At 41.7% G+C, this 27,656-nt stretch overlaps 1 protein-coding gene across 1 annotated transcript in view; it reads left to right on the top strand.

The window, feature by feature from the left end:
* ctnna2 (catenin (cadherin-associated protein), alpha 2) overlaps positions 1–27,656 on the top strand; it is a 335,256-nt gene that overhangs the window by 34,993 nt on the left and 272,607 nt on the right. Inside the window, exons 3-5 of the mRNA XM_069665324.1 lie at positions 21,471–21,666; positions 26,420–26,586; positions 27,500–27,619. Of these exons, the coding sequence (XP_069521425.1) occupies positions 21,471–21,666; positions 26,420–26,586; positions 27,500–27,619 (483 nt within the window). The remainder of the gene's footprint in view (positions 1–21,470; positions 21,667–26,419; positions 26,587–27,499; positions 27,620–27,656) is intronic.

Raw genomic sequence — 27,656 nt, 5'->3', positions numbered from 1 at the left:
ATGTTTCATAATGCACCTCAGTGGTATAAAACCCAAATGTAGACCCCTGTATTATCAAGAATTCACTTCTTGCTGATGAGGTACTGTTGGAAATTTACTTTAAATATTGTGACATAATAACATAATATAACACAACAGACTACAGTTGTCTTCTTTTTATGTGGCTCGGCGTTGGAAGGTTGGCGGTTGGATCCCCAGCTCCTCCAGTCTACATGCCAAAGTGTTCTAGGTCAAGACACTTCAACCAAGATCGCTCCTGGAGGCATAGCCTGCGGTGTGTGAATGCATGTGAATGATGTACCTCGATGGCACTTGATGAGTGTATGAATGCTTGTGTGAAAGGGTGATTGTGACATGTGGTGTAAAAGCACCTTGAGCGGTCTAAAGACTAGAAAGGCGCTATATAAGTGCGGTCCATTTACCATTTAACGTGCATGATATCCTTTTGTCAAACATGTTCCCATACAAGATGCTAGTGTCCAAATGTTGGTCCCTAAGGGCATTGAAGCTCCTCTTTTTCGATCTCTGTGTTTCCTCTTGGAAAAGAAAGACCTTCCATACATCTGTCTCGGAAACATTATCTTCACATTTTAATTGAAAAGATTGCAGCTGTCCTGGGCATTAACTTCTCGGTTAATCTGACCTCAGCAATTTTGCTCTCTGGGCTCTCAATGCCTTTCGAGCTCCTGTTAGCATGTTGCTAAAAGTTGCAAATTTAACGCGGGAGCTCTTGACAGCACACACACATGTATAATGCAGGAATTTATGCAGGAATTAATGTTTTCATCCCTTAACACACACACACACAACCATGCAGTGCATTTATACTGATAGCCAGAGAAAGGAGATGATGAGTAATACTTCATTTTTACACAGTAGTATGATAAGGATGACAGCTGTGTCATTACGCAGAGTGCCCCCTGTTAGCTTCTGCCTCCTCATTACCTCTGCCAGTGCCTGGGGGTCACTACTGGATCCTGTGAAACACACTTTCATCTGTCTTCAGGCTGTATCTTCTGACACCTTGCTATGTCAGCATATGGCTTACCCCGGGGTTCTGAACAGGAGCCATGCACAGCTGCCGGTTCTCCCTCTGCTTTTCTACTATAGAAAATACTCCAACCAACTTAAGAATTTATTATTCATAAGACTCCCAGCAGATATTTTTAACGGTAACAAAAGCTAAAGGGTTACATATAAAATCAATCTTAATGGTTTTTTTAAAGTATTTCAGTGAGCCTTGGCACTGAGCCAGCATGCAGGATATGCAGGGTGCTGAAGCTGAGGCAGCTAAATGGAATAACACCAATGCTTTGCAAACTGTGACATGTGAAGACACTGAAAGGAAAGATGCATAAGACAACCTTTCTTAATTTTTAGTATGTTTAGGATTACTAAAGTACAGTAGAAGACATAATCCATACCGTTTAAATGATTTCATTTATTTAGGACAGTACAATGCTTCAGAAAAGGGTGACTAATCAAAAAACACAATCATACAGATACAGCCAATTGTTGAAAAATGTATGTCAATTGACAGTTAAAGCACACACCTATCAGCCATAACATAATGACAACCTGCCTAATATCGTATAGGTCCCTCTTTTGCCACCAAAACAGCCCTGACCCATCGATGCATGGACTCCACTAGACCTCTGAAGGTGTGCTGAGGTATCTGGCACCAAGACCTTAGCAGCAGATCCGAGTTGCGAGGTGTCCAGCACTTCCCATAGGTGCTCGATAGGATTGAGATTCAATATCCAACCAAATTTAGGCTACCTCTACTGGTTCAGCCACTGACATGGATTTTGCAATACCGCCATTGGCGGGATAAACACACCCATTTTAGTTTGCGTACACACAAGAGGGAGATTTACTTCCCCCAACGCTGATGGCCCACGTAACACACATAGCAGTGTTTCCCACACATAGAACAACAGTAAAAGTCCATCTGATTTCACATGAGTGCAGCTTTTTATGACAGCAAAGAGTGAACTGACAGCTGTGCATGCTGAGTCTGTGTGTCACCTGTCTGTAAACTGTAAACATGCGCCTGCGGGACGATCGAGGTAAACGGGTAGTTACACGAGGTGGCTAAGTGTGTGTATTTCCGTTATCAGCGGGACCTCGTCCCGGTGCACGATAACGCTGTGGCTACGTAAATGGACTGTTCACGGAGCGGACGTGCCGCTTACTTTACGGCTACACCTGCAGTGCACACGCTGCTTGAGAACGCTCATTGTTGTTTGCCTTTTTATGATCATTCGGGTTAGGCGCTGCGCAAAAACTCTTTAGAGTTTATATGGTAGGGAAAACCCTGAAAATGTTCACCTGCTACCTAACATATCCCACCCACTGACAGGGGCCATTACTGAGATAAACAATGCTATTCACTCGGCCTGTCAGTAATGTTACGGCTGATCGGTGTATCTGCATGTTTTATAAAAACAACATTGATGGTTAAAGAAAAGCAGGTTTGTTGTCACATTTTCTTCAAATACAATGGAATCTATGTTTTGGACAAACCATCAAGGCTGCATGATTGTAAGTTGATGAGATGAGAACACTTACACTTTGAACAGCATGTGACCAACAAATTCATCTTGTTTCTTAAACACTTTTGCTTTATAGTCTGAAAAAAAAAAGTTTTCTTTAAAAACTGAAACAAAACCTGCTTTCAACCCCCACAGGATAGGTACTTAAATATAGATGTGTTCTTTTGTAATGTACGACATAAATTGTGCACAAAAGAGGAGAGAAATGTATGTAGAGATTGTCACCCATATCCTTAACCTCCACCCCTCCCTTTACTGTTACACAATTAAATCTGAATTCAATTGATTCACTGTTTTCTACTTGCACATTTGTAACCTGTGTTTTTTCACTCCATCTCTCTGCGGTAAGCAGCTTTCAAGGCTATAATTTTCATTACGCACTTTGATAAAGTTCACCATGTCAAAAGCACTTATGCCTCCTACGAGGAGCAACTGTATGGAAACTTATTAATGAGAGAGAGAAGGAGAGAGAGTGTCACTATTTCTACAGTATATTCATTATTGAATACTGCCTGTCCCCTGTCCTTGGGACTGCTGTGGGAGCAGCAGAGGAGAGCCCAAGGTCAGAGCTGCATGCCTTCAAATTTCATGTAATCTGTGAAGCAGGACATCAAAGGGAAAGGCCACTCGGATATATTTGACCTCCGATTATATATACAGTTCAGCCTCATCAGTCATTTTGTAAACTTACACAAACACACACTTCAGTTTCTAGTATAAGAGCCATGGACTGGTACGATTGTGACATAATGCCACACAGCCTCGATGCCGCGAAGAGCCTGTGAAGAGCAGATCTATGGGCAGAATATAACTGATCCATTAGAGATCTTCAAAGGACCCTGACAGTGAGCCAGCAGGGGTCTATCCTCCCCTGCTCTGTTGTATGTGTGTGTGAGAGCGAGACAGAGAGGAAGAGGATGAAAGGGAAAGCAGCAGACGGATAATCTGAGATTCTGATTGTCTGCATTTTTGGCTGCGAGCACAGATTTAATCTAAATGAGACTGGATAGCCCAAAATGTGTGTCTGGTTCCTTTTTAAATTAATGCACACTTTATAAATGATGTGTCTGTTTTTCTTTCCTCCAGACAGCCGCCTTCTTCCCCTATGACCTATTAACCAGGGTAAACTTTGTTAACCGCACTCTGATTACGTTACAGAACTGAAAATGAGACAAAACAAGCTGATTTACGTGAATAATTCATTTGCCGAGCCGAACTATTTCGGTCCGCAGCTCTCCTTCCAGCTTCATCTCACTTTGCTGAGTCTTGCATTTACTTAGAGGCAGAGTTAGTGTTCAATATAAAACATTCTTGAGTATTGCAGTGGAATGTTGCATTAACTTTGGTTTAATAGAATATAAGCCAGTAATACTTCAGTTTTATGTGTTTAATATTTCACCTTAGCACTGTGTAAACTCAGTTATTAAAGGTAACTGGAAATAAAATGTTATTCATTTACAACCACAGTGCACGAGTTCCTGAAAGACTGCAGACAAACACAAAGCTGTATTTACACCAAGCTACCAACCATCTTTGGACACATGTTCAAGGCTAGCTATCATAGATGTTCTGCTTAGATGGAATCATGGTCTGATCTACAAGGTCACTCTGTGAAAAAGCTTTGACGCAGGTCAGCCAATTAACCGTCTGTCATGTACCATCTGTGCTGCTCTCCTCTTGTCATTTTTCTTCCATCTTTACCCCGGACTATGACCTGAAAAATCAATTATTTTCCAACTGTTTGATTCTGAACACAATTTGAACCATTTTATTTCTGTTGCTTAGTAGCAACCCTTACTTACACATGTTTATAGCAGGTGCATATAAGATGACATTGTTAAATCTGGGCTGTGTGCAAAATCACTTCCCATATTTGCTGTCCACTTTTTAAATTCAAGTGTCCAAATTCCTTATTTCCCATATTGTAAATACGCTACATGATAGAAAAATCCAGAATGAATGAAAAAAGGAGTATTTAAACTACCTCCTCTTTATAATCCCTATAGCAATACTTAACATGTTACAGGTGCCACCGAGTGTCCCTACACCTGGCAGAGATGATGCAAGCTGATGATGAATAGTCACTTTTGCGTCCACCTTCTTGAATGCTGAATGAGTTGTCTTTAGCATGTTTGCTCTTCTCTAAAGATAATCTGAAAAAGCTGAACCCTTCTCCTCTCGTTGTTCCCCGCCCACCACCATACAAAACAACACTTTTTGTTGTACTTCCTTTCTTTCCCTGTGTGCAACGCTTTTCTTTGTATGCAGATGATGTGTTCTACCCAAAAGTTGTTGCAAACCAACACTGTCATTCCTTCTACTGCAAGTGTGTTTGATTCGTTGCAGAGCTCTGCTCCGACTCACACAGCAAATTTGTAACATTTATCTGGAGTGCAGCTTATAGCAAAACTTTATGACATTTATGAAGTTAAAGCTCCTGTGAGGTAGGGCTGCACGAGTAATCGAATTAAAATCGCAATCTCAACGATTCTGCCGCATTTTCATTCGGGACCAAAGCTGCATCAAAATAAGCAATCCTTCTTTCTCCCTCAACAAATAATGCAGCATTAAGTACTGAGTGTTAACAGGAATACTCTCACTTATAAGCCATCTGGACAGAGCCTTGATCATCCCGCCGACCTTATCCGTGACTCCAGCAGCTCCGTTACACTAGGTGGCTCTTAAGTGAGAGTATTCCCACTAGCAGTGGCAACTTGTCCCAGTGCTGGTTAATGCTGGGGCTACATAAACGAACAGTTCACGGAGCGGACGTGCTGTTTAATGTTGGCGACTGTAGCACACACACTGCCTGATTTTTTGTTTCATAAAGAGCCTGTCACAGGGCTGATTATGCTGATTAAACATACATTTGATCATCATTAGCAATGGTTGACAACATACTGTATTAATAACACAACTGCAGCCCACAAGTCTGTTATTTGTTTCATAGAGAACATGTCGCTCCAACTGTGCTCTCTACTTTTTCATGTGGGTGTCAGAGTCCGAACCAAGAGTGATAAAAGTAGGAAGGAGCTTTTCTTTCATTATAAGCAAAAAGTCCCGAATAATAAAAGGTCTGATTGTTAATCATTTATATGAACATGAAAACACACTGCGTTTATCTGGTATAATTTCCTATATTTTTTAAAATCGCAGAACAAAAATATATTGCAATGTATGTTTTTTCCAACATCGTGCAGCCCTGATTCTATTCTATTGTTTTCATGTTCAGTTTCAGATTCATGAAGCGTTTCCACTTAAAACAGGAGCATTCCCGTTCTGGTATCCAAAGTTGATGTGCCAGTCCGATATCAGCCACCTTCATATTTTTTGTTGCGTTTCTTTATGTATCAGGTGAGAACATGAACATTTATACTGAGGAAAGAAATTGTGAGAGAATCGTCATCTCAATTCTAAGCAAGAAAATCAGGATTCTCATTTTATCCAGAATCGTTTAGTTTCGTATCATTAGTTTAGTATTGAGTAAAAGTCAGTTTTGCAGCAAGATGACTTCATAGAGTGAATCATTTGTTTGTCATCAAAGGCTTAAGGGGGGGTATTATGCTAATTTCAAGCTTCATATTTCACTCTGTGATACCTGTGGAGTAGCTTAGCATAATTTACAGTTAAACACACTGATGCTCTGTGCACGCCCTCAAACAGCCTCTTCCTGAAACGACGTCAGCTCTGTCCCTTTAAGAAACCCTGCCCCTTCTGATTGGTTTGCTCTCCGCAGCCTGCTGACGCTGCACTTTGTGACGTCACAACATACTTTTACCTACAGATTAGTGACTGAATAGAGAGTGGGTTGTGACATTAAAAGCTCAAGTCCCTGGGTTTTGAGAGTTGCCATCGAGTGGGCGATGATGATCGATCGACATCCTCCTCCTGTGTAGCGGGATAATGGGAGCTGCAGATGATGATGTGAGCACCGTCATACTTTCAGCAGGCGTGTTGACAGAAGAATCACCTTAATAACAGTGTCTTTTGGGAAGGTCATGGTGATGGACATGTAGAGTGGGCTCCCTGCTGCTTGGGAATCAAAGACGTGATTCATACTGTACTGCGGTTCTCACGTCTCCTGTTGCTACCGCTGCATCAGCCCAAACCTTCCTCTTGTTTCCTCTCACACTCCTTAAGCGATCATTTCCGGGGGATTGCTGCACTGATTTCTTTTTTCCCACACTCGCAGCCATTTCAGAATGAGATTTGAGGGAGCTTTTATGTGGTTTGTCTTTGAAGTTAGCAGCATTTAGGATGGCATATATTCCGGCACTTGTTGTGAAGATTATGTGGAAACCTCAAGGCAGATCATGCAGAAATTAAACACAAGTCAAATGAGGACTTATTGGTGCTTTTACCACAGAAAGAGACATTTTAACTAAACTTTCTACTATCTCCTGAATCCATATTTTAGAGGTAGAGAGTTTAATATTTAAAACGAATGCACACCCTGAACATTTTTAATTGGCCAGTGTTGCATTGATTCCAAAACTCACATTTTGTGCTGCTTTTGTTTTGTTTTCCTTAGATTGGTTCCCCAGGGACTAATCATTGCCTCTTTTTTCACACGCTTAATGAATGGTATATTTAGGTAGTTCTTGGCAACCAAACACGTTGGTTTATTTAGTTCTTTCCTCCCCCTTATTTCTAAGAAAAGCTCCTAATTCTTTCTACAAAAGAACAATCAGCCCATGGCTGACATTTGGATTCAGAGATTGTCTCCTGCATCAGGCTTTGTGGAAGGTGTGTGATCATTTTCAAATGGGTGTGAAATGGTCTCAACAAAACATCAAATGGTTTAAATCATGTCCACGTGAAAGGTACCACAGGAATTTATTGACCCACTCTACTCGGCTGTATCGACTATGTATCAAAAATGGTCCTGTCATGCCTCAACAAGTGAAATAGGTAACTTCAGTGATAGCAAAAAGACATCTGTGCGGAGAATGATAATGAGGGTGTGGGAGGATCAAACGGAGTAAGGAAACACGGGCTAAGAGGGTTACTAATGAGGAAATATTATGTGGAGCCTGAGATTCTGTTGCTCTCTCAAAGCTGACTGAATGGATGCTGTTCTTAGAAGTTCACCTTTCAAAATGGGAGAGTCATTATTGCAGATACCGCCAACTCAGCTTTTCTATTACAGCATGTTTTCTTGCCCCGTTTTGTAACATCCCATGAGTGGTAATGAAATTAAAAAGCTTGAAAATTTGTATTAAAAAGCTGCAAGTCGTTAAAGCTCCTGTGAGGAGTTTTTCCACTGGTTATGAAACAGACTGAAATTAATTCTGATGTCTCTATAAGACCTACAAAAGCAAACCAGACCATCAGCGACAAGATTGATTATTTCTATATAGTTATTTTTAACGCCTGAAACTGCTGGCGGGGGGTAGGTGTCAGATGAAGCGATTAACTGCACGCTGCCTTTTCTTACATTTTCTAAAGCTTTGAAGTGAGTGATACATATGACAGATTTTTTGTTAAAAAACACCACTTACAGGACATGTACAGGACAAAATCAGCAAAGAGATAAGGGGTACAGCTTTGTCCACAGGGGGCGCCGAAATCGACAAAAAACTGAGAGTTCCTCACAGCAGCTTTAAAGGTATAATCTCGAAGATTTTCATGTAAATAAATGTCTGTTTCGTCACTATCTATCGCTGAATATATTGCTATAATGGTGACTGAGCCTATTGCTCACTGATGAAAGCCTTTGTATTTGCAGTATATAGTATTATTACTGACTGGGTGTCTGTGGCGGCATTTGCGAAAAAATCACAAGCAGTGCCCAGTTAGTGACGCATTTTCCATCAGCCAGCAGTGGTTGGTCTGCCAGAGAGGGTAGGCGGAGCTAAGCGGCTACTTTTCCGGTCTCTGCAAGTGTTGCGAATAAACAGTAATTCAGTAATAAACAGTTCTTCTCATTGGGAAAATTATTATATGTGTAAATATGCAGCATGTTCATAAAAATGCAGCTGTTTGTAGTTTTCTATTAGTTTGCCTTGACTTTGTGTAGTTTCTGTGTGAATAGATGTACGGTTTGCAGGAGATTAGGCTCTCAGTAGTGGACATCGTGAATGCTGTGACACATTCGGTGAGCATGCAGTGTGTAACATGGCCCGAAGCCATCACAGCAGCCACCTTGTGCAGACAGCTTTCTATATTGTCCCTCTCACTGCCAGCAGATTGATTCGCCCACTTGGAAAAATGAAGAGCCCCCCTTTTGCTGTGCTCCCCTGAGCTTTTGTACACATTATGCACTTTACACATGGGCATAAACGGCCTCATCAATTATTTAACAGGGGGACGGTATGTGTATCACTTACTGTAGGAGAATGTCAAAGGTGAACAGAGTCTCTCGGGGGGCTCTCACCATGCATGTGTGCAGCTGACTACGCATGCACATGCCTGTCCCTAATGTTCAACAGTTAAAGTGCATCAGTCATTCCCTGGATGCGAGTCTCGGAAGCTGAAGGCGGAAAATTGAATGGCTACGCAGAGCCACAGGGATTTACTACTGAGCGGACGATGCGCTGGCCGGTGCTCTGGAGAGGAAAGGCCGCATGGCATTTAATGCTATTGATCAGCAATAAAGCGTGAGGGCAAGGCATAACAACTCCTTAGGCCTGAAGGAAAGGTTAGCCTCCCCACAGCAGCAGCATAATCACCTCTGTATCACCTGTTAACTCTTTCCTACCCGCATGAACGGGGATGATGAGAATACCTTGATATCTCGTTGGTTTTAAGAAATCAATCACACATTGAGTGATTGTGTTAAAAAGAGAAAGCTGTGAGCCCGTGACACCAGCCTCCTGTGATGAGTTTTGTTCGGTATGATTGCAGTCAACACTTCATTGCTCACTGATGTGCAAATATTTGTTATCCATCAGCGATCCTGCATACTTGTAGTATTTAAAAGTAAGGGCTAAGTTAATGGATTCTGGCAGAGACATGACTGCTGATGATGAGAGTGTGAGGAATAAATGGAGCTGGACATGGCTGAGTTGAGGACAGGAAACCGCTTGAAACATGGTGTCACACACAACGTGAATCCAGCTAAGCTCGTCTCTCAACCATGTGTTTGATGCGGGGCTTGAGACGAGCAGCATCCGGCCATGAAACCTTGAGACTGAATCCTAACTTAAAAAACAAGCTGAGCACCTCAGAAAGTTGAGCTTACATTAGCTGAGCCTCCTCCGAGCAAAAGTTGCCATGGCGAGGTGAGGATGAATAGATACATTTATCTCATGAGTTCTATAAATAATAAGTTTCTTACGGAAGTACAAGTCAATCAATGCAGTCCTCCTTCCCTGCATGAGTGTCCTTTGCAAACTTGTTTCCTCTCGAGAATGGCTGAGCAATTTTTGGGCATTTGCTCTGATTGTGCTTCTGTGGAGCTGTGTCTCTCTTGCCAAGCGACCGTGTCTTGATTTCTCACTCCTCATTTCTGTGTGCATGCGTATCCGTCTTTGCACAATCCATCTTTTTTGGGAACATCTGGGAATGTCCTTCCCCCCCCCGGGGAGAGTTCTCACCCAGGAACTTTCCTGTTATCCACATTCACAGTAATCAGCTGTCCAACACGTGCTTTGTGCAATATTTACCAATTGTCAATATGTGCCCGGAAATGTTTGTTTGTTCTTGGTAGCATGACGAGTGATGAATGTGTCCAGCTGGCAGTTAGCATAGATTTTTTGTTTGTGATGATTAAAAGCTTTCTTGTTTACTGTCATCTTAATCCCACTGCACCCGTGAGCTGAGAAGTCTCTGGTAGAGCTAGACTATGTGCATGCCTCTTTAAGAACAGGTAAGATTAATAGTCAGTAGTTTTAAAAATACACTTTAATAGGAGCAGTGGTGCTACAACATGTGAAGGCATGAAGATGTGTAAAATCAAGACTTAAACTACAAACATTTAGACATATTCATGTGCACGTTTAATCAGATTCGTAAAGCGTTATTAATTTTTATTGCTAAATCTCACTTATTGTTTTATTTGGTGCACTTGCATTAATCCTGATTTCCAGCTTTACAAAAAGACATATATGATGTAGACACCAGGGGTGGGACAACATATCGTACGGCAATATATCGTCGTCCTGACTCGTGCAATATCCATAGGCTGGTGCCGAATATCGATATTTTTTATACTTTTTTTTAAATACTTATTTTTTTAATCTATTGGTTTTATTCAACAAATTATGTATTAAATGTATAAAATATATTTAAGCATATAAAAACATAGCTAAAAAAAACACAAAAACAATAATAATGCTGCTAACAATAAAAAACAAAGCAAATCAAATAGATATTTTAATTTACAAATATAAACAGATTTCCCTGGGATTCTGACTCAGCACGTCACTACTGACATCACATGAATGAGGGTAACGTGAGCGGAAGTTAGTTGGCCAAAGAAGACGTTGATAGCAGGATAAGAAGAAGAAAAGGACAGCAGGATAGTGTTAGACGGCGGTGGAAAGAAGTTAAGAGATGAGCCAGCCACTTTCAAATCAAGTCCTAATTTGTTTTTACAGTTGTTCTTTAGTTCGGTAAATTTAATTTACAGACTGAAAACACGTACATTGCTTCATCTCAGTTTCAAATTCTGTGAAACTGACACCAAAGTGCAGCAGATAAATACATTAATCCTGCACTTTAGCTTTTTAGGGGCATGTACTCTTATGTTGATAATCAGATATTATGATGTATCTTAATATTCCCTTTAACGCCACTATTTATTCTGAGGCACGATTAACGCACGTGTGTTCTATTATTATGACCCTCTGCCCGCCCTGTAGTTTGGGAAATCAGGAAGCGATGCAGCCGTAATGTTGTGGATAACAAGCAGAAACAAACCTCCGTGAGCAGATATGGATAAAGAAAAGAGTCTTTAAATGTCAAGTTCAGCCTCAAAGCCCTGCTGGATGGTTCTCTCGATAAGACAAAGTTATTTGTTTTTACTGTCGATGTGAGCGGAGTTACCACCGGAGTCGACAAGTCTTAAATACCACTTGCTGGCCAAGCACGCAGCTGATGCAGAGAGCCCCAGGTTGTGAAACATGTCTTTAAGTAACTAAAATTATGTTATTTTAATCTCCTACTGCAGACTCAATGACTTATTACTTAGGAATGTTACATTCAGGTCAATATGCCCATCTGCTGTTGCTTGTTGGGCTTCAGTTTGTCATGTTATGCTTTCAGCATATTTTCTGAGCGTGCAGTACCTTTGAGGTTATTCTGTAGAACATTCTGGACAGTATTTGTAATTGTTTTGGAAAGCTGCAATAATAATAATTAACATACATTTGCATAAAGGAAGCGTATTTGTCCATTCCCGTGTTGATAAGAGGATTAAAAAATATCTCTCTAAGGTACATTGCGATTAATCGCGATTAAATATTTTAATTGATTGACAGCCCTAATCATTATGTGATTATCTTGCAATATATCAATTATTGCTCAATTGCTGTATCGTGATATTATCATTATTGTTGGACACGTATCGTATCCTGAGCTACCCTGCGATTCCCGCCCCTTGTAGGCACATCCATAATCAGCTGCTTTCATCTGAGAATAATACATGTATGTCTGCTCCACCAGTGTGTCAGAAAAGGCATAATATGACTGCACTGGAAAGGCCTCACGCAGTGCCCAAGCAGCCATCCTTACATAAGGCAGTTACACACGGCTGCATTATTTCTGGTGCAAGTAGTGTTGGAAATGAATCCAGCACACATCCTATGTCTCATTCATCATCATCACAAATTATTTACCTTTCATATTGGAACAGCCTTTTCCTAATAACTGTTATTAAAACACAGTTTATAATGTGAATTACACTATGATTCTTTAATTTGGATTCATCTGAAAATATCATCATTTGGTTTTGATTTGGTCTCTTACTTAAAAATATTGTGTCGACATTTCTTCTGCCATGTAAGAACTGTGCAAAGTTTTCTTTAATTCCACTTCATAAGTGGAAAACGGGATTTGCAGGGGCATTTTCTTGTGCATATTTGTATTTACATCTGCCCCCTGGAGAACCCACAGTATGTAATATAGCATGTAATAAAAGCACCATTTACTGATAACACTGTGCAGGACCCCTGTGGTTAAGCCCATAACAACATAATGAGCCAAACTGTTCAGTGTGTCTCCTTTCATCCTCAAGAAGTGTTTCGCACAGACATTTTAATCCTGCCCTCATCAGGCAGCGCACAACCAGCAGAGAGTCTCCCTCTTTAGTGAGCGCAGAATTAAATATTTTATACTGTTGCGGCATCTTTACAGAGCGTCCACACTCATCATTTCCCTCCCCCTCTCTTTTAACTCTCATTCTCTCATCACACCACGACTGCACGTCCAGTCGTATCATTCTGAATCTGCGGATCAGACTTTTTAGTCTGCATGCATTTGTAAAGATTCTGCTTTCTGGCTGAAATTTTCTAAGCTTATTGAAATCCAGTTGAGTGAAGACAGTGACTCATGTTCCCACGAGTCACTGCCTTTCATCATTCTTACACATACTAGTGTACACTACATGTGTGCCTTGATAGAGCTACACTCGCGGTACGTCATTTAAAGCTTCTCTCATTTACTAATGCCTTTAAAGGGCCAGTTCGCCGATTTTCAACCTCAGTCCTATCATGCTATTATGGGGAGCTAGTGCCATTATGGTAGGAAGAAAATACACCTTGGCTTTGTGCCTTTGGAGGACGCTATCGCCTCTCCAATGGGCCCTGGAAAACCACCACCAGACTACTAAAACGCGTCATTGGGCTTGCTAAACTACACTTCCTTAAGCTAGGATGCCCGCCGCTTATGTCATGTCTCGTTCAAAATCGTCAGGTTTGAAATGTGGACTGCAGACCCCAAGATTTTTTAGACGATTCACCGGTATATTCTCGTCGTATTTTTGATTCTGCACCGCTTTGAGCCGCTGCCTGCAGCGAAAACGGCAGTATTTCCTTTCAGCGTCTCTCGTTGGGCCGTTCCTTTCAGAGGGAGGGGCGCAATGCACGCTGGGTGTTGTAGGAATGTAGAATGGGCGAAACCACGAGCTGTTTGTACAATTTTCTTCACAGCTATGTCGCCAATTTCAATTATTATTACTTCCATCGATTACAGAGAACACCAGCTTTGACTGACAGAGGCTTTTCCCAAAGGCGAAATGCTCCTTTAAGACAATTTTGTAATAATGTGACTGATGTTAGGACTCAAAGAATTACGTGCTGTACCAATTATCCCAAAACACGAATTAGTTATAAGCTTAGGCAACACAGCTCTGTACGGGTTACTGTATATATGGCCATAGTCTACATAGTACAGCTTGTGTCTGTGTATCCGGGGCTAATGCTGAAAGAATGACATAACATGCGCCTGTATGGAAATAACCCCAGTGTGGTCTTGCATAAACCCTCGCTGCTAATACACAGGATAAATGGGCTTGCTCAGGCCCAATTACCAGCTGGCAGAAAAGGGCACGGCTGCATTTCCTAGACGCTGAATTTATTTTGTTTTGCATTAGGCCACATTTGGATGCACTGGGCACACATTACTGTGGCCTACTTCATTGCTTTTTGCCAACTTTTGTTTTCTACCTCCTTCCCTCCCCTGAGGGATCTACTTGATTAGTCCGTGTGCATGGTTCTTACTTTGTACTTTCAATAGGTATTGAAGGATTCTGACTTTTTTTGTGTTAAAGGTTCATTATGCTACAGAAGGCCTCGTGGCTGTAAGGGAGAAGAGGTTGGATGATATAGTGTCCGCCCTTATAAGAGGTGGAATAACTTAAAGACTGTGCTTGAGGTTGATTTAGCTTATGTAATGGCAAATTTGTATACATGGCGTCCACTATGTAAAGTTACACTTCTGTGTTTGTAAGTTTGTGCGTGTGTCCGTGAGTGACGGGGATATTACTTTTATCCTTCAAACACACTCATTACTTGTATTCTTGTAGGCTAACATGAAGTTGCAGCATTCCCTCCTTGTTTTCTTGATAAGCCGAGTATGAACTTGACGGTTGTCATTGCCGAACAAGTTTCAAAAGTTAAGCAGCCGGGCCCATTTGTCATATGCTGTGTCTCTGTGACACAGCAGTGATTAAACTCGGATGCCTCAGCAGCCACAGTGAAAAAGCTGCGGTGTCTGAGGACCTCAAAATGTAACATCATTCAGCCTGAAACAAAAGCACTGTCTTTCCTCGCCGCCATCTTTGTCCCTCCCAGAGATGTCTGTTAAATCAGATTTCCACGCTTCATCTAATCAGTGTAAACTCTGCTGACTTTTTATGTAGGTCCTTCAATGTAGTTCTCTGTGGAAGTGCACGGCTGTACGTACAACTTCCTTGTACTAGATCCTTTCAAAGTAAAAGCATACCTTTTAATTTAAGCTGAGGTAATAACACGCGAGGGTCGACAAGATTATATAAAGCCTTGTGGAAAAATCAAACACAAACACTAAAATATGGATTATGTTATGCTGGCTGTCAGTTGGCGTGTGTCAGCTATATAACAGCCTAAATCACGGAAGTTAAAACTGCACTTTTTCAGCGGTTACAACTTGAAACTAACCATGAACAGTAGGCCAGTATGCCGACATGCTGTTATCCTAACAGGCAATTCTCATGGCAGACAATTTGGCACACCACAGTCGGAAAAACACAGGTGTAAATAATACAATTCAATGATAGCCGAGTCCTGATTCTCTGCATGCTGGCTCACTGTCACACTGCCATGCCTCAGCCTGACACTTGAATAGAAACAGAGCCATTGTTAATGCTGTTAATGTTGTCTGAGCATATTCAGCCTGGCATCTGCGTGCAGAGACAGCAGGATATTTTCATAAAAATAGCACTCTTAAATCTGTATGAAGGTGGATAGATTAAAACAGCCTCCGTGCATGCTGTGAGCTTATTGCGGGCATAATTAAATATACATCAAGCTTTTTGAGTCACTGTTGCAGAACAAAACGTCAACAAGCTTTGACTTGACTGAGTCAATCCCTGCGGAAAGCTGCATGACACATGCCGCAGTCTTATCTGCGTGTATTCCTCCGCCCGGCCCAGTGTTAATGAATAAATGAGCAGTTAAAGTGCTTCTTTTCTTTTCCTCGGAAGAGTCGACAAAGGTAGGATGTAGGTTGATCTTATTAACTACAAAGTTCACTCGGGATAAAAGAGAACTCTCTGCACTTGATCGCTAACCTTTTGTGAAACATCTCTGAAGAAGAAAGTGGCTGCAACAAGAGCATCCAAAGTTTGAACTCACCTTGTTCTACATTTTCTATAAGCTTGTTTAATGTAATTACTGTATATGTACAACAAAAAAACTACATTTAAAGAAACTCCAAGGGCCAAATGAACACTTCTCCAAGGCCTTAATCGCTTATCGACGCACCAAAACAGTTGCAGAAGTAACATAGCAGGTAATGAGGTGGTTTAATGGACACTGTGCCTTTCGACATCAAGCAATTAATTAACAGTTATACAGTGGAATGACTTATCTTTCATCCCTATTCATACAGACATATTTACATTGCTGCCTCTAACCCACAGTGTCTGTTGCCAGCTGTTGGCAGTAGATCTACAGCGTAACAGTATGCACAGCCAACTGGATGTCTATCTACAATATGGATGTCATTAGCCGCAATTGTTGCTCTGCTTCATTGAAGTAGGCTGAAGGATATAAAGCTGTTGCAAAGGACCAGGTGCACTGCAAACACTTGGTATTATTGCCGCTAAGCACAGCGCTCGTCAAGCTAAAATTATGTTTTCATATACACTGCAATAAATCCAGAAGCCTTCCATGGCCTCTCCATGGGAGACTTCTAAACAATAAACCTTATTGGGAGTTCATTAACGCAGTGCTATCATAGAGGAAAACATATCAAACATTCATACACTCATGAATATACTCCTTGCACCTTACTTCTCTCGTACTTTCTCTACTAAGAAATCTGATTAAGCTCCATGTTGAGTTGAAGATGGCAATCAAGGTCTATTAGCAAAGCCACCATAATGGCTCACCGATCAGCCATGACATTACGACCACTGACAGGTGAAGTGAACATTGATTATCTCGTTACAATGGCACCTGTCAGTGGGTGGGATATGTTAGGCAAGTCATTTTGTCCTCAAAGCTGATGTGTTGGAAGCAGGAAAAATGGGCAAGCGTGAGGAGGTGAGCAGCTTCAACAAGGGCCAAATTGTGATGGCTAGGCGACCGGGTCAGAGCATCTCCAAAACTGCAGCTCTTGTTGCGTGTTCCCGGTCCGCAGCGGTCAGTACCGACCAAAAGTGGTCCAAGGAAGGGAAACCGGTGAGTCGCTTACCCAAGGAAGACATGGCACCAGGATGCACTGTGGGAAGAAGGCAAGCTGACGGAGGCAGTGTGATGCTTTGGGCAATGTTCTGCTAGGGATAACGGCCCTGCCACACTTCAGACATGGTTCAGGAATGGTTTGAGGAACACGACGAGTTCAAGGTGTTGACTTGGCCTCCAAATCCCCCAGATCTCAATCCAATCAAACATCTGTGGGATGTGCTGGACAAACAAGTCCGATCCATGGAGGCCCCACCTCACAACTTACAGGACTTAAAGGATCTGCTGCTAATGTCTTGGCGCCAGATACCTCAGCACACCTTCAGAGGTCTAGTGCCTCGATGGGTCAGGGCTGTTTTGGCGGCAAAAGGGGGACCTACGCAATATTAGGCAGGGGGTCATAATGTTATGGCTGATTGGTGCATATTTGTAGTGTCCTGATATGATTTAAAAAGAGACCAACAGCCAATCAAAGAAGACATTTCCAATCCTTATACTCGCCAACATCAGAAGTGAATTAGTCTGAAACTTCTACCTTCACTTCTAACTCCAACATCCAATTCATTTAGCTGCTAAATTCAACCTTATAGATGTCTGGCATGACAACTCTTACCATTTCTGCATAACATTAACTACCATCTAATTAGTTCAGTATTGAAGCCATAACAAATGCAGAATGTTTAACATTAGTGGCAGCCATCTTGTTTTTTATGGCGCCTAGAACCACTCCATATGAGATAACAGTTGTAATTTGCCTGACCTAAATGAGGGTGGATAGAAAGAGCTACTAAAATATGAGCCTGCAGATTCATTTCAGGCTGAAGGGTATCACAAAGCACAGACTGTGTAACAAGCTAGGAGACCCTCTTTTGGGTGTGAGCGCATTAGAATGGCTTTGTTAATGTATGGAACAGGCTATTGTAAAATAATAATGAAGGACCTGCCCCCACGGAAATCTGATTTCTGCATCACTAGCTGCTTTTGAATCAGCCTGGACACAGTGGTGCACTGTTGATTCACCAGCTGAACAACAATCACAGGATTTCTCACTGTGGTCTGTGAGGTAGAACTTGAAAGAATAAGGAGGCTGCCTCCTTTTGTGCGCTCGTGATTGTGTGTGATTGATTGCGCTCGCTTTGTTGTGCGTCTGTCGGAGGTGAAGGATATATGCTTTTATGTGGGAAGCCGGCGCTGTGTGTCTGCGGGTGAGGTGGAGTGAGCAGGTTTGTGTGTGCTTTCAAGTGTAAATATAATGATGAGTTATTGATTGAACAAAGTTAGATTGAAATGAACACACCGTTGCACTTCATAATGAGCGCTCCTTCAGCTGTGTGAGGCGATGTCGAGCAGACAAGTTGATGGTAAACAGATGTATCAAAGCAAGTTGTTTGAATACAGATTGATAATGTAATGTTACTGAATCATGAATGAGTGCTCAGGCAAAAATACTCTAAAAAGCATGATGTTTGAAAAGGTTAACCTGGACTCGTATCGGTGCTGCTATTCCTGGAGCCGTCACGAGCGAGAACATACATCATTAAAGTTTTTATTCCAGTCAAGAAGCACTTACGCAGTGAAGCCGAGACAGGACATAACTTTGCGCTTAGCACCTTTTTTCAGAGTGAAAGCCTCTGATATATTCCATAAACGAATCATTTCACCCCATTGTGCAGGTGCAGCTGCTGTCAGGCTGATACTCCGACAGAAAACTCTGACTGGGGTGTGTAATGAGCGATTCTGTCCACGTGCCTCCTCACTGTCCTCAGACAGACGGGTGTCATGCTGCTCAGCAGAGGTGTCACTAGCACGCAAGCAGTGGAAATAATTCCACTCCTTAATTAATTATTGACAGGCGGCATTAATTGCTTCTCTTCTGTAGGCTGCGTGAGTTTAATGTACCGCTTTTTTCACTTCTTTCTGCTAATTACTTTGAAAGTAAGATTTTCTCTGTCAGAAGAGGTGATCATTTTGGTTTGATGATAATGACACTTTAATTATAGCTTAGCATAATTAATACGGATAGGTTCAAAACATTATTTTTATTGCAGAAGCCAAATCTGAACACATTTGCAGTGCAGTGCGTGTCCAAGTGCTTAAAAGATATTTCCCAACCCTGAGGCTCGCACATTCTTGAGTGTACTACGGTACGTGATTGCTGATTAGCCGGGGGCTTGAAGCTTTCAGTGAGGATGATGTTCCTCCTGATTTTTTTGACCACTTTCAGGAAGAGTGCTCAGAACAGGAGAGCTGAAACATCACGTTAGCTCTTAACATGTGGCTTTTTCTGCGTGTCGACTTAGCTGTGTCCAGAAATTGCTGTCAGAAGTGTCGCATTACATTTCTAATACAAAACGTACTCCGGCAAAATGCAGACGACAATTAGATGAAGAGATCATTTTGTAGGGTTCTGTTACACATCATGCTATTGATTCTGTGCAGTGTAGCTATTTCCTGTAGAGCTGAGATCAAGGGAATTGTGGCCAGAGGCTCATTTCAGTTTCGTTCTTTCTCGCAATGACAGAGACGGCTCGAGCGACCGTACGTTACAGCCCTCCTCCTTAAGCTGTCTAGGAAGAGGCAATGTACCTGATGAATGCTACATTTAAGCGCATATAAAGTCATGACTAAGTGTTATTCTTCCCAAAGTTTATTCACTATTAATTTTAAAATCAGGAAAGAATCTTTTCCTGTTGTTGGAAAGTGTGCATTTTCATAAAATAATTAAAGAAAGAAGCGGATTAGTCGAAATTATCTTTTAATTGGATTGGCATCGCTGGGAGATTGCTGCGCAGAGCTCTGCATCTGTTTCAATGTGATAAAGATTACAGTCTTTATTTATCTTTTAATGGGGCTTTGTTTCTATCCACTCAGCTGTTGATTCTGGCAAACAATGCAACAAGTAATAAAGTTAATAAAATAGAGTAAAAATTGAATCATTCAGATGACATAATTCTGCACAGACATCTTAAATGAGTTAAGATTTGAAACCATGTTCCTGTTTAGCATCACTAGCTTTTACCCAGAGGTGTAAAGAGTACTGAAATATTCTACTCAAGTAGAAGTACTGCTACTTTACTGAAATTGAACTCAAGTACAAAAAAGTAGCTCACTTAAAAAGTACTCAAAGTAAAAGTTACTTTCTTACTTTCCCAGCTGGCTGATTTTTATAATAAACACATGTTACCAAGGTTACCTTACACATGAATCATATGCAAGTGAAATAAAACTTTTATACCTGGGCCCTATGTTTACGTGTTTTAGTGTCAAAACGACCAGAGATGGACCTTTTGTTAAAGAGTACCATCTTTTGTTTAACCAGAAACAGCAGTAATACAGCTCCTGTCACAGCCACCAGACTCCACTGATAAAAACAGTAATTTTACCTCACAGAACACGGGAGTTGCTGATGGTCTACTCCTGCCTCGATCAGTTTGTTTATTTGTGTTGTTGTGTGGCATTTTAAAGGGTTAGTTTGGTTCCAAACTTATATGTTAGGATGTGTAACAAGGCAGCGCTATACCAGCAAGTCCCGTGTTCTGCGAGGTAAAATTACTGTTTTTGTTAGTGGTGTGGTGGCTTTAAAGAGAGCGATCTTACGGCTATTTCTGGTTGAACTAAAAACCCATTTATAGTTCACTCACGTTATGCGTCGGGCCCGGGTAGTTGCAGCCCAGCTCTCCTTCTTAGCTTCAGACTCAGTGAAAATCAACCAATACCGCTGTTTTGTTGCAATGCATGACACTTTGATCTGATTGGCCTGTTTTTGATGTGATGCATTTGAGTAGCGTCTGTCCAAGTCAGTTTTTCTTTCAAGCTCGCAATATCCATAGATACATATTTTACTCAGCAATGGACGGATGTACAAATGTAGCAAATTACTTCATTTTAAAAATACTTAAAGATACAATTTTTGTGCTCTTGAGCACCTCCCACTGGCAATAAGCGGTAATTATGAGAGCACTCTTCCCAATTTAACCAGACATGTACGGCTGGCTCCCTTTGTCATTGTTCTAACTCTTGATTTTCCTCGCTTTCGTTTTTAAACTGTTTGCCTTCATCTGAGCGTTGAATTTGTTTCTTTTTCTTTGGATTTTCACTTATTTTTGAAGTTGTATCTGTAGTCATCGATCTTTTCTTTGTTTGTTCAGCCATAGTAGATTACTGTTTACTCGCAATGCTTACAGAGAAGCAGCCGCTTAGCTCCGCTGTCACCACAGACACCCAGTCCATAAAAATAAGATATATTGCAAATGCAAATGCTTTCATCAGTGGACCATTGTGGTAACTCATTCAGCGTTAGATGGTGACTTAAAAGACATTTATTTAAATGAAAAAGTTCAAGATTGTTACTTTAAGTAAAAGTAAAATAACTCAAAAATGTACAAGTGCACAAAAAAACTACTCAATTACAGTTGTGTGAATACTTATAATTCGATACTTCCACCTCTGTTTATACCTACAAATGCCTACAAACATACAAATTTAACACTGTCACAGTTGGCCATGCTCAAAAGCTGCAAATCGTCCCCATCGTATCACATTACTGTATTTTACTTCACCAACTTCAACAACCTCTCCTCTCTCTCAGGTTACCACCCTGGTGAACACCAGCAACAAAGGGCCGTCCAGTAAGAAGAAGGGCCGCTCCAAGAAGGCGCACGTGCTGGCAGTGTCTGTGGAGCAGGCCACCCAGAACTTTCTGGAAAAGGGTGAGCAGATCGCCAAAGACAGCCAGGACCTGAAGGAGGAGCTCATTGCTGCTGTGGAGGATGTTCGCAAGCAAGGTGAGCGTGATGGATGCTGTATCCTGATACAACACTGGTCACATAACTGCATTATCACTTTGTAATATATCCCTGCTATTCACCTGCGGACCTTAGCAATATAAATATTGCTTTAGTCCTATATGAGTGACATATTAGTTCTGTTGTATGGCATGGTGAATCATCATTATATGGTCGCCCACATGCTGTCGGCTCCCTTAGACGATGTCTAAAAAGCCTTGTCACTTGTCTGACTTGTTGTGGAAGTACATTGTGCATACTCTACAAAAAGAAATCACTGTTACTCATTGAGGGTATAGAGTAGGGCATACATAGAAACACAAACTATATACAGTTTTAACAATGTAATGTACCTAACAGGCCTGTAATAGAAAGTGGTTTTGTGAGTAGTTTTGATAACTCATTGTATTCAATGCAGATAAAAAAGCTGTTAATAATGCTACCTTGCTCTTCTTTCAGTATAGACGAGGGGTATGTAATATAACAAGAGCAGACAAAGGAAAAGAAGGTACTCTGCTTGAATTGTATCATCAATTCAGGCTTCAGCAACAACCGAAAGAATCATTGCTGGCATCATTTTCTGTGAAAGGTCTAAAGTGCAAACTTGATTTTCAGGCGTTGAAGGCCACATGGAAGAAAAGTTGAAAATACAAAATGAAATATGTGGAGAAAGTATCGAGAGCTCTGAAAGTCAGAACAAGTCAAATGTCTGCACAACTTTAGGCAGATGCCGAGTTTAGAGTGGCGAGGCAAATCCATTAAATATAACAGATTAGGAGCCATTAGGTTTGGGCTTTACTCGGAGCATGCAGCCTCATGAATGTAATGAGCCTAATTCTGGGCTTGTTTACCCTAAAGTCATGCATCGTTAAAGCTTCGACTGTCTGTGTCTATGGTAGGGAGTCGAGCTGAATTTCAAACGTTATAGATGCCTATTCTCATTAGCAACAATTTGGAAATATCAGACGTCTGTTAAAACTCCAGTGTGAAAACAAATCCTGCACAATCTTTCTGGCAGCTCCGATGAGGCGATGTCACAGTTTCCAGAGTTTCTGGATGTGCCGCTGAGCGCGAGTCAGTGAGCCTCTATGTGAAGCAAATGTTTGTTCCCAGAATGGAATTGCATTCCCCCCCGTTCAATATCTACATCAGCAGAAAGCGCAAATGGAGCTCGGCGTACTGTATGTCGTGTTGCAGCCGCACTCCTCATCCTGCACTGTCAGCTCCACTTGGCCGCTGGTGCTGTTAAACATTGACTTGACTGCGTTGGCACATGGGGCTTTTTGAAGCGTGAAATAGACTGTTGCCGTACAGGTCATCACTACAGCTCACATCAAACAGGACAGGATCAATCTTCTCTACTTGTTAGGCATGCGAGCCAAAAAACGAAGAGATGCTGTGTTATGGAAAAATTCTTTACCTTACGGGTGTTTTTATACTAGTTTAGGCCATAAATACAATTCTGTTTTTATATATGTACATTTGGCCCATGAATAATTACACTGCCCTTTTCAACAAGTCCCTGCCCTCTTAAAAAGGCGCTAGAAATGAGAGTTAATATCCCACATCTGCTAACCTTTTACAGCCATTATGGAGAGATGGGCACGCTCCGAAGCTCTTCAGCTCTTCAGTGGACTGCTGATGGGAAACTCTCACCATTCTCTCTTTAAACTCCACTTTTTTGTTCGGTTGGCCTTAATTACATGTCAGGCTATCAGGTAAAGAAGTTTTATTAAGACAGGAATTAAAAGGATAGAAATTTCACACTATACAAGGCTTACATATCTTAAACTAGTCCCCAGCCAAGTGGCATAATCGGCCTACTTAAGGTCACCGTGAGCTGCACAACCCCTTTAAATCTGCCATCACCTCATCAGACCTCTGTCATCATGACCTCATCTACACAAACCCTTTTATCTTGTCATGATTAAATTACGGATGCTGATTTCACACCGCAGAGGGTTTGGCAATCAGGCCCTTTGTACTGTCACTCTTCACCCGCTCATCAGGCCAGACACTCTTATGACACATCAAGAAACACTCTGTGTGTGTGTTTGCACATGTGTGTGTTGCTTCCTTGTGTAAGTGTATGTTCTCTGATTAGGCTTTTGTGGTTTTAGAGCCCATTCAACATTAATACATCACCATAGGACCAATCTCGGATCCCATCGACTATAGTCTGACGACGATATAGCTTCTAGGGACAACGGTGAACATGCCGGGCGTGTAGCCAGCGGTTAGCGATAAATGACTTCCAGTCAAGACTTCCTTTTCCGCGTGCTGCATTGTTTACAGAAAAAAGCTGTTTCTTGTGATTTACTTTAATTAACCGGTCTTACCTTTGCTGAAATTTCAACATTATATTTGTAAAAAGTAGAAATGAAGCTTTGTCAGTAGGGCTGGGTATCGATAAGGATTTCTCAATTTATTTCGATTCTGATTCACAGGATCCCGATTCGATTTCCAATCCGATTCAATTCGATTTGATATCGATTTTTGTTTTGGTATTTCAGTTACAATATCAATGCACCTCCAACCTGGTGCATTATCAAACATTGTATGTTTAAGAATTGACCCCAAAGAAGTTACATCATGTACTTTTTATTCAACATGACAAACACACAGCAGTCAACACAATATTATATATGATCGCTGATGTCGCTGTAGTAGGTGCAGTAAACAAGTCCGGGCATGTCTCCCTCACTGCCGTGTTTTTGGGAAAAGCGCTGAGTCGTGCTGCGTTCAGGAGCGCTCAGAAATGTGAGTGATCAGACACATTTTTACATATTTTTAAAGATCTATCTCGGGATTTATGAATTGATATTGGGTCGTTAAAATGAGAATCAATTCAAATCGGAAAAAGATCGATTTTTAAAACCCAACACTATTTGTCAGGTCTGTCCTCATGAGGAGAATAAAACTACTTGTAAGATGCTCGTTTGTTGAACAGAGGTCAGATCAATCACTTCTGATGCATTCGAGGAAGTCAGGAAATCTGAACGCTATATGGCTTTCGTGACAAGGGAATTTTAGATCTAGAATGGATTGTTCGCTGTTAGCATGCAGATGTCTGTTTATAGAGATTAATAAGAAGCTAATTCGTGCTGATTGGTGATTGGTCAATATTACTCGGACTACAAGCGTACTACAAACGGAAACCAGAACACTTGCCATCCCTAAAATCCAGGTCCCTGCCTACATTCCTATGTAGACTCTGTAAATAGAGATTACCATAGGACTAACAGTGTTATTTCCTCAGAAGTTATAATCTATGCTAAGAGAGCTGCCAGTGTTGACCTGCTGAACTTTGCTGCTGACCCAGCTGGAAGCCTTTTGCATCATTTTTTTTAGAAGATATTCAGTTTTCTCACCAATATTTTGTTGTATAAAAGAGGCAAATACATTTTTTATTTTAAACTGTAGCTGGTGTGCTCTCTTCTTCAAAATATTAATTTCAATCTCAAGAGACTTTATGGTTAAATAAAGGTTAAGTTAAATAAATCTATAGAGACTAAGAAAGGTGCTTCTTAAAACAAAGAATAATAATGTCGCAAGGTTTTAAGTTGCGAGGGATGAGTTTTGCCTTGAGACATGGCAGAATTAATGCTCTCTAGAATGGCCTAAGGTGAAATAGTTGAAGGGAGGTCATAATTTTGCAGCGCATTATGTGGAGAAACAGCTCACCGGTCATGAATATTCTGTGAGGCTGCAAGGTTGAACGTCCACTCATTTCTTTAATCTCTGTGTTTGTGTGGGTTTGGGTAACGGGGGCTTCTTCAAAGCTAAATTCTCAAGCATCTCCTAAGTAACGACACTGTTTTACGAGCATGTGAGTAAATGGGTTATTTACAGGGCAGAGACAGAGTCGAGGAACAATTAGTTATCACTGTGTATTTATACCGCAGCGTCAGCCTACTTTGTCTTAAAATGGTGTTAAACAAATGAGTGTATAGAATATGCTCGGGCAAGCATGTTCACTCAGACGGATAACAATGTATGTTCCAGTCTGAGGTAACATACACCAATCAGCCATAACATTATGACCACCTGCCTAATATTGTGTAAGACTGGTGTGCTGAGGTATCTGGCACCAAGACGTGAGCAGCAGATCCTTTAAGTCCTGTAAGTTGCGAGGTGGGGTCTCCATGGAGACTTGTTTGTCGAGCACATCCCACAGATGCTCGATTGGATTGAGATCTGGAGAATTTGGAGGCCAAGTCAACACCTTGAACTCGTCGTGTTCCTCAAACCATTCCTGAACCATGTGTGCAGTGTGGCAGGGCCGTTATCCTGCTGAAAGAGGCCACTTCCATTACGGCAAACCGTTTCAATAAAGGGGTGTACTTGGTCTGCAACAATGTTTAGGTAGGTGGTACGTGTCAAAGTAACGTCCACATGAATGGCAGGACCCGGGGTCTCCCAGCAGAACGTTGCCCAAAGCATCAATCTGCCTCTGCCGGCTCGCCTTCTTCCCACAGTGCATCCTGCTGCCATGTCTTCCACCTTCTTCCGTTGCCTGTGGTCCCGTTCTGATGCTCACTGCCCACTCGCTTTGCCCCACTGCCCAACACATCAACTTTGAGGACAAAATGTTCACTTGCCGCCTAACATATCCCACCCACTGACGGGCGCCATTGTAACAAGATAATCAATGTTATTCACTCGACCTGTCAGTGGTCATTAAGTTATGGCTGATCGGTGTATAACCATGTCACTTTGGTCCACTCACAGTTTTCTCTGTTCCCTCTCACAGGAGAGACGATGCGGATTGCCTCGTCAGAGTTTGCCGATGACCCGTGTTCCTCCGTGAAGCGTGGCACCATGGTGAGGGCCGCCCGCGCCCTGCTCTCTGCTGTCACCCGCCTGCTCATCCTCGCCGACATGGCTGATGTCATGAGGCTGCTGGCTCACCTTAAAATTGTAAGTTGTGTTTGAGTTTGAATACTTTTGTGAGCCCATGTCTTTCAATGACAAGTGATACAGTCGAGAGCACTGATAAGACGTGCGTGAACCGTGTGCTTAAAGGTGTGATCAGATGTTAAAGAAAAGGACTTCCTGGTGCAGTGTAGCCCACAGAAGTAATGTATGCTTTTATCGCAACCTCTGCACACATTAGCATATAGATGAGGCACAGAGGAGTATCCTGGGAACACACATCTGATTTTAGTGTATTAATATCATACCGCCGGCCTGCCCTGGTGTGATTAACCACACGCACCCGTCCCACTCACTCACTGAAAAGTGAGCCCAAGAACGCTGGTGTCTTAGCTCTTTGCTTTGAAAGTGGCTCAAGGCTTTGAAAAAAAGTTAATTCAGAGTGCTCGAAAGAATGATATGCAATTGGTATGATCTGAAACAAACTCAGGCCTGCTTCATTCACTCATACTTTGTCCCTCTCTCGCCAACACACACACACACACATTCAGAGTCCTTCTTTCCGGCTCCATTCTTGAAGCCCACTTAGGGGCTTAACTCGAGCCAGCATAAGCCCTGCCATCAAAGGCCACTTAAAAGTTATCTCTCTCTCTTCTCTCTCTTCCATTACATCTTGTGCGTAGCTTTCATTAGGGTTAGAAAGGAGTTCTGAATCAGAATGTAAAAGGGGATGGAGATAGCTGAAATGAAAGCCATTAAAATTGCCAGACTTAATGCTTATTGTCTTCTAAGGAGGAGTGAAGATTTCTCTCCATGCAAGTGTTTTATTGATGTTTTACTTTAAAGTATCTCCCAGCATTTATTTATTGTTAAAGTACCTACATTTTTCACCAGGTGCGTCCACAGAGTCTTTTGAGGATGAAATATTTATGTGCGTGTGTGTGTGTTTGTGTCACAGGTGGAGGAGGCCCTGGAGGGAGTAAAGAACGCGACCAATGAGCAGGACCTGGCCAACCGCTTCAAGGAGTTTGGGAAGGAGATGGTGAAGCTTAACTATGTGGCAGCCCGGAGACAGCAGGTAACTGGAAGCCCCCTGTCTCCTGCTCTGTCGCTTT

The sequence above is a fragment of the Semicossyphus pulcher genome, unplaced genomic scaffold (genome assembly GCF_022749685.1).
Source record: "Semicossyphus pulcher isolate SPU_LCO1_2020_fin unplaced genomic scaffold, fSemPul1.0.p SCAF_17, whole genome shotgun sequence".
Taxonomy (NCBI): Eukaryota; Metazoa; Chordata; class Actinopteri; order Labriformes; family Labridae; genus Semicossyphus; species Semicossyphus pulcher.
This window is presented reverse-complemented; position numbering and strand designations above follow the sequence as displayed.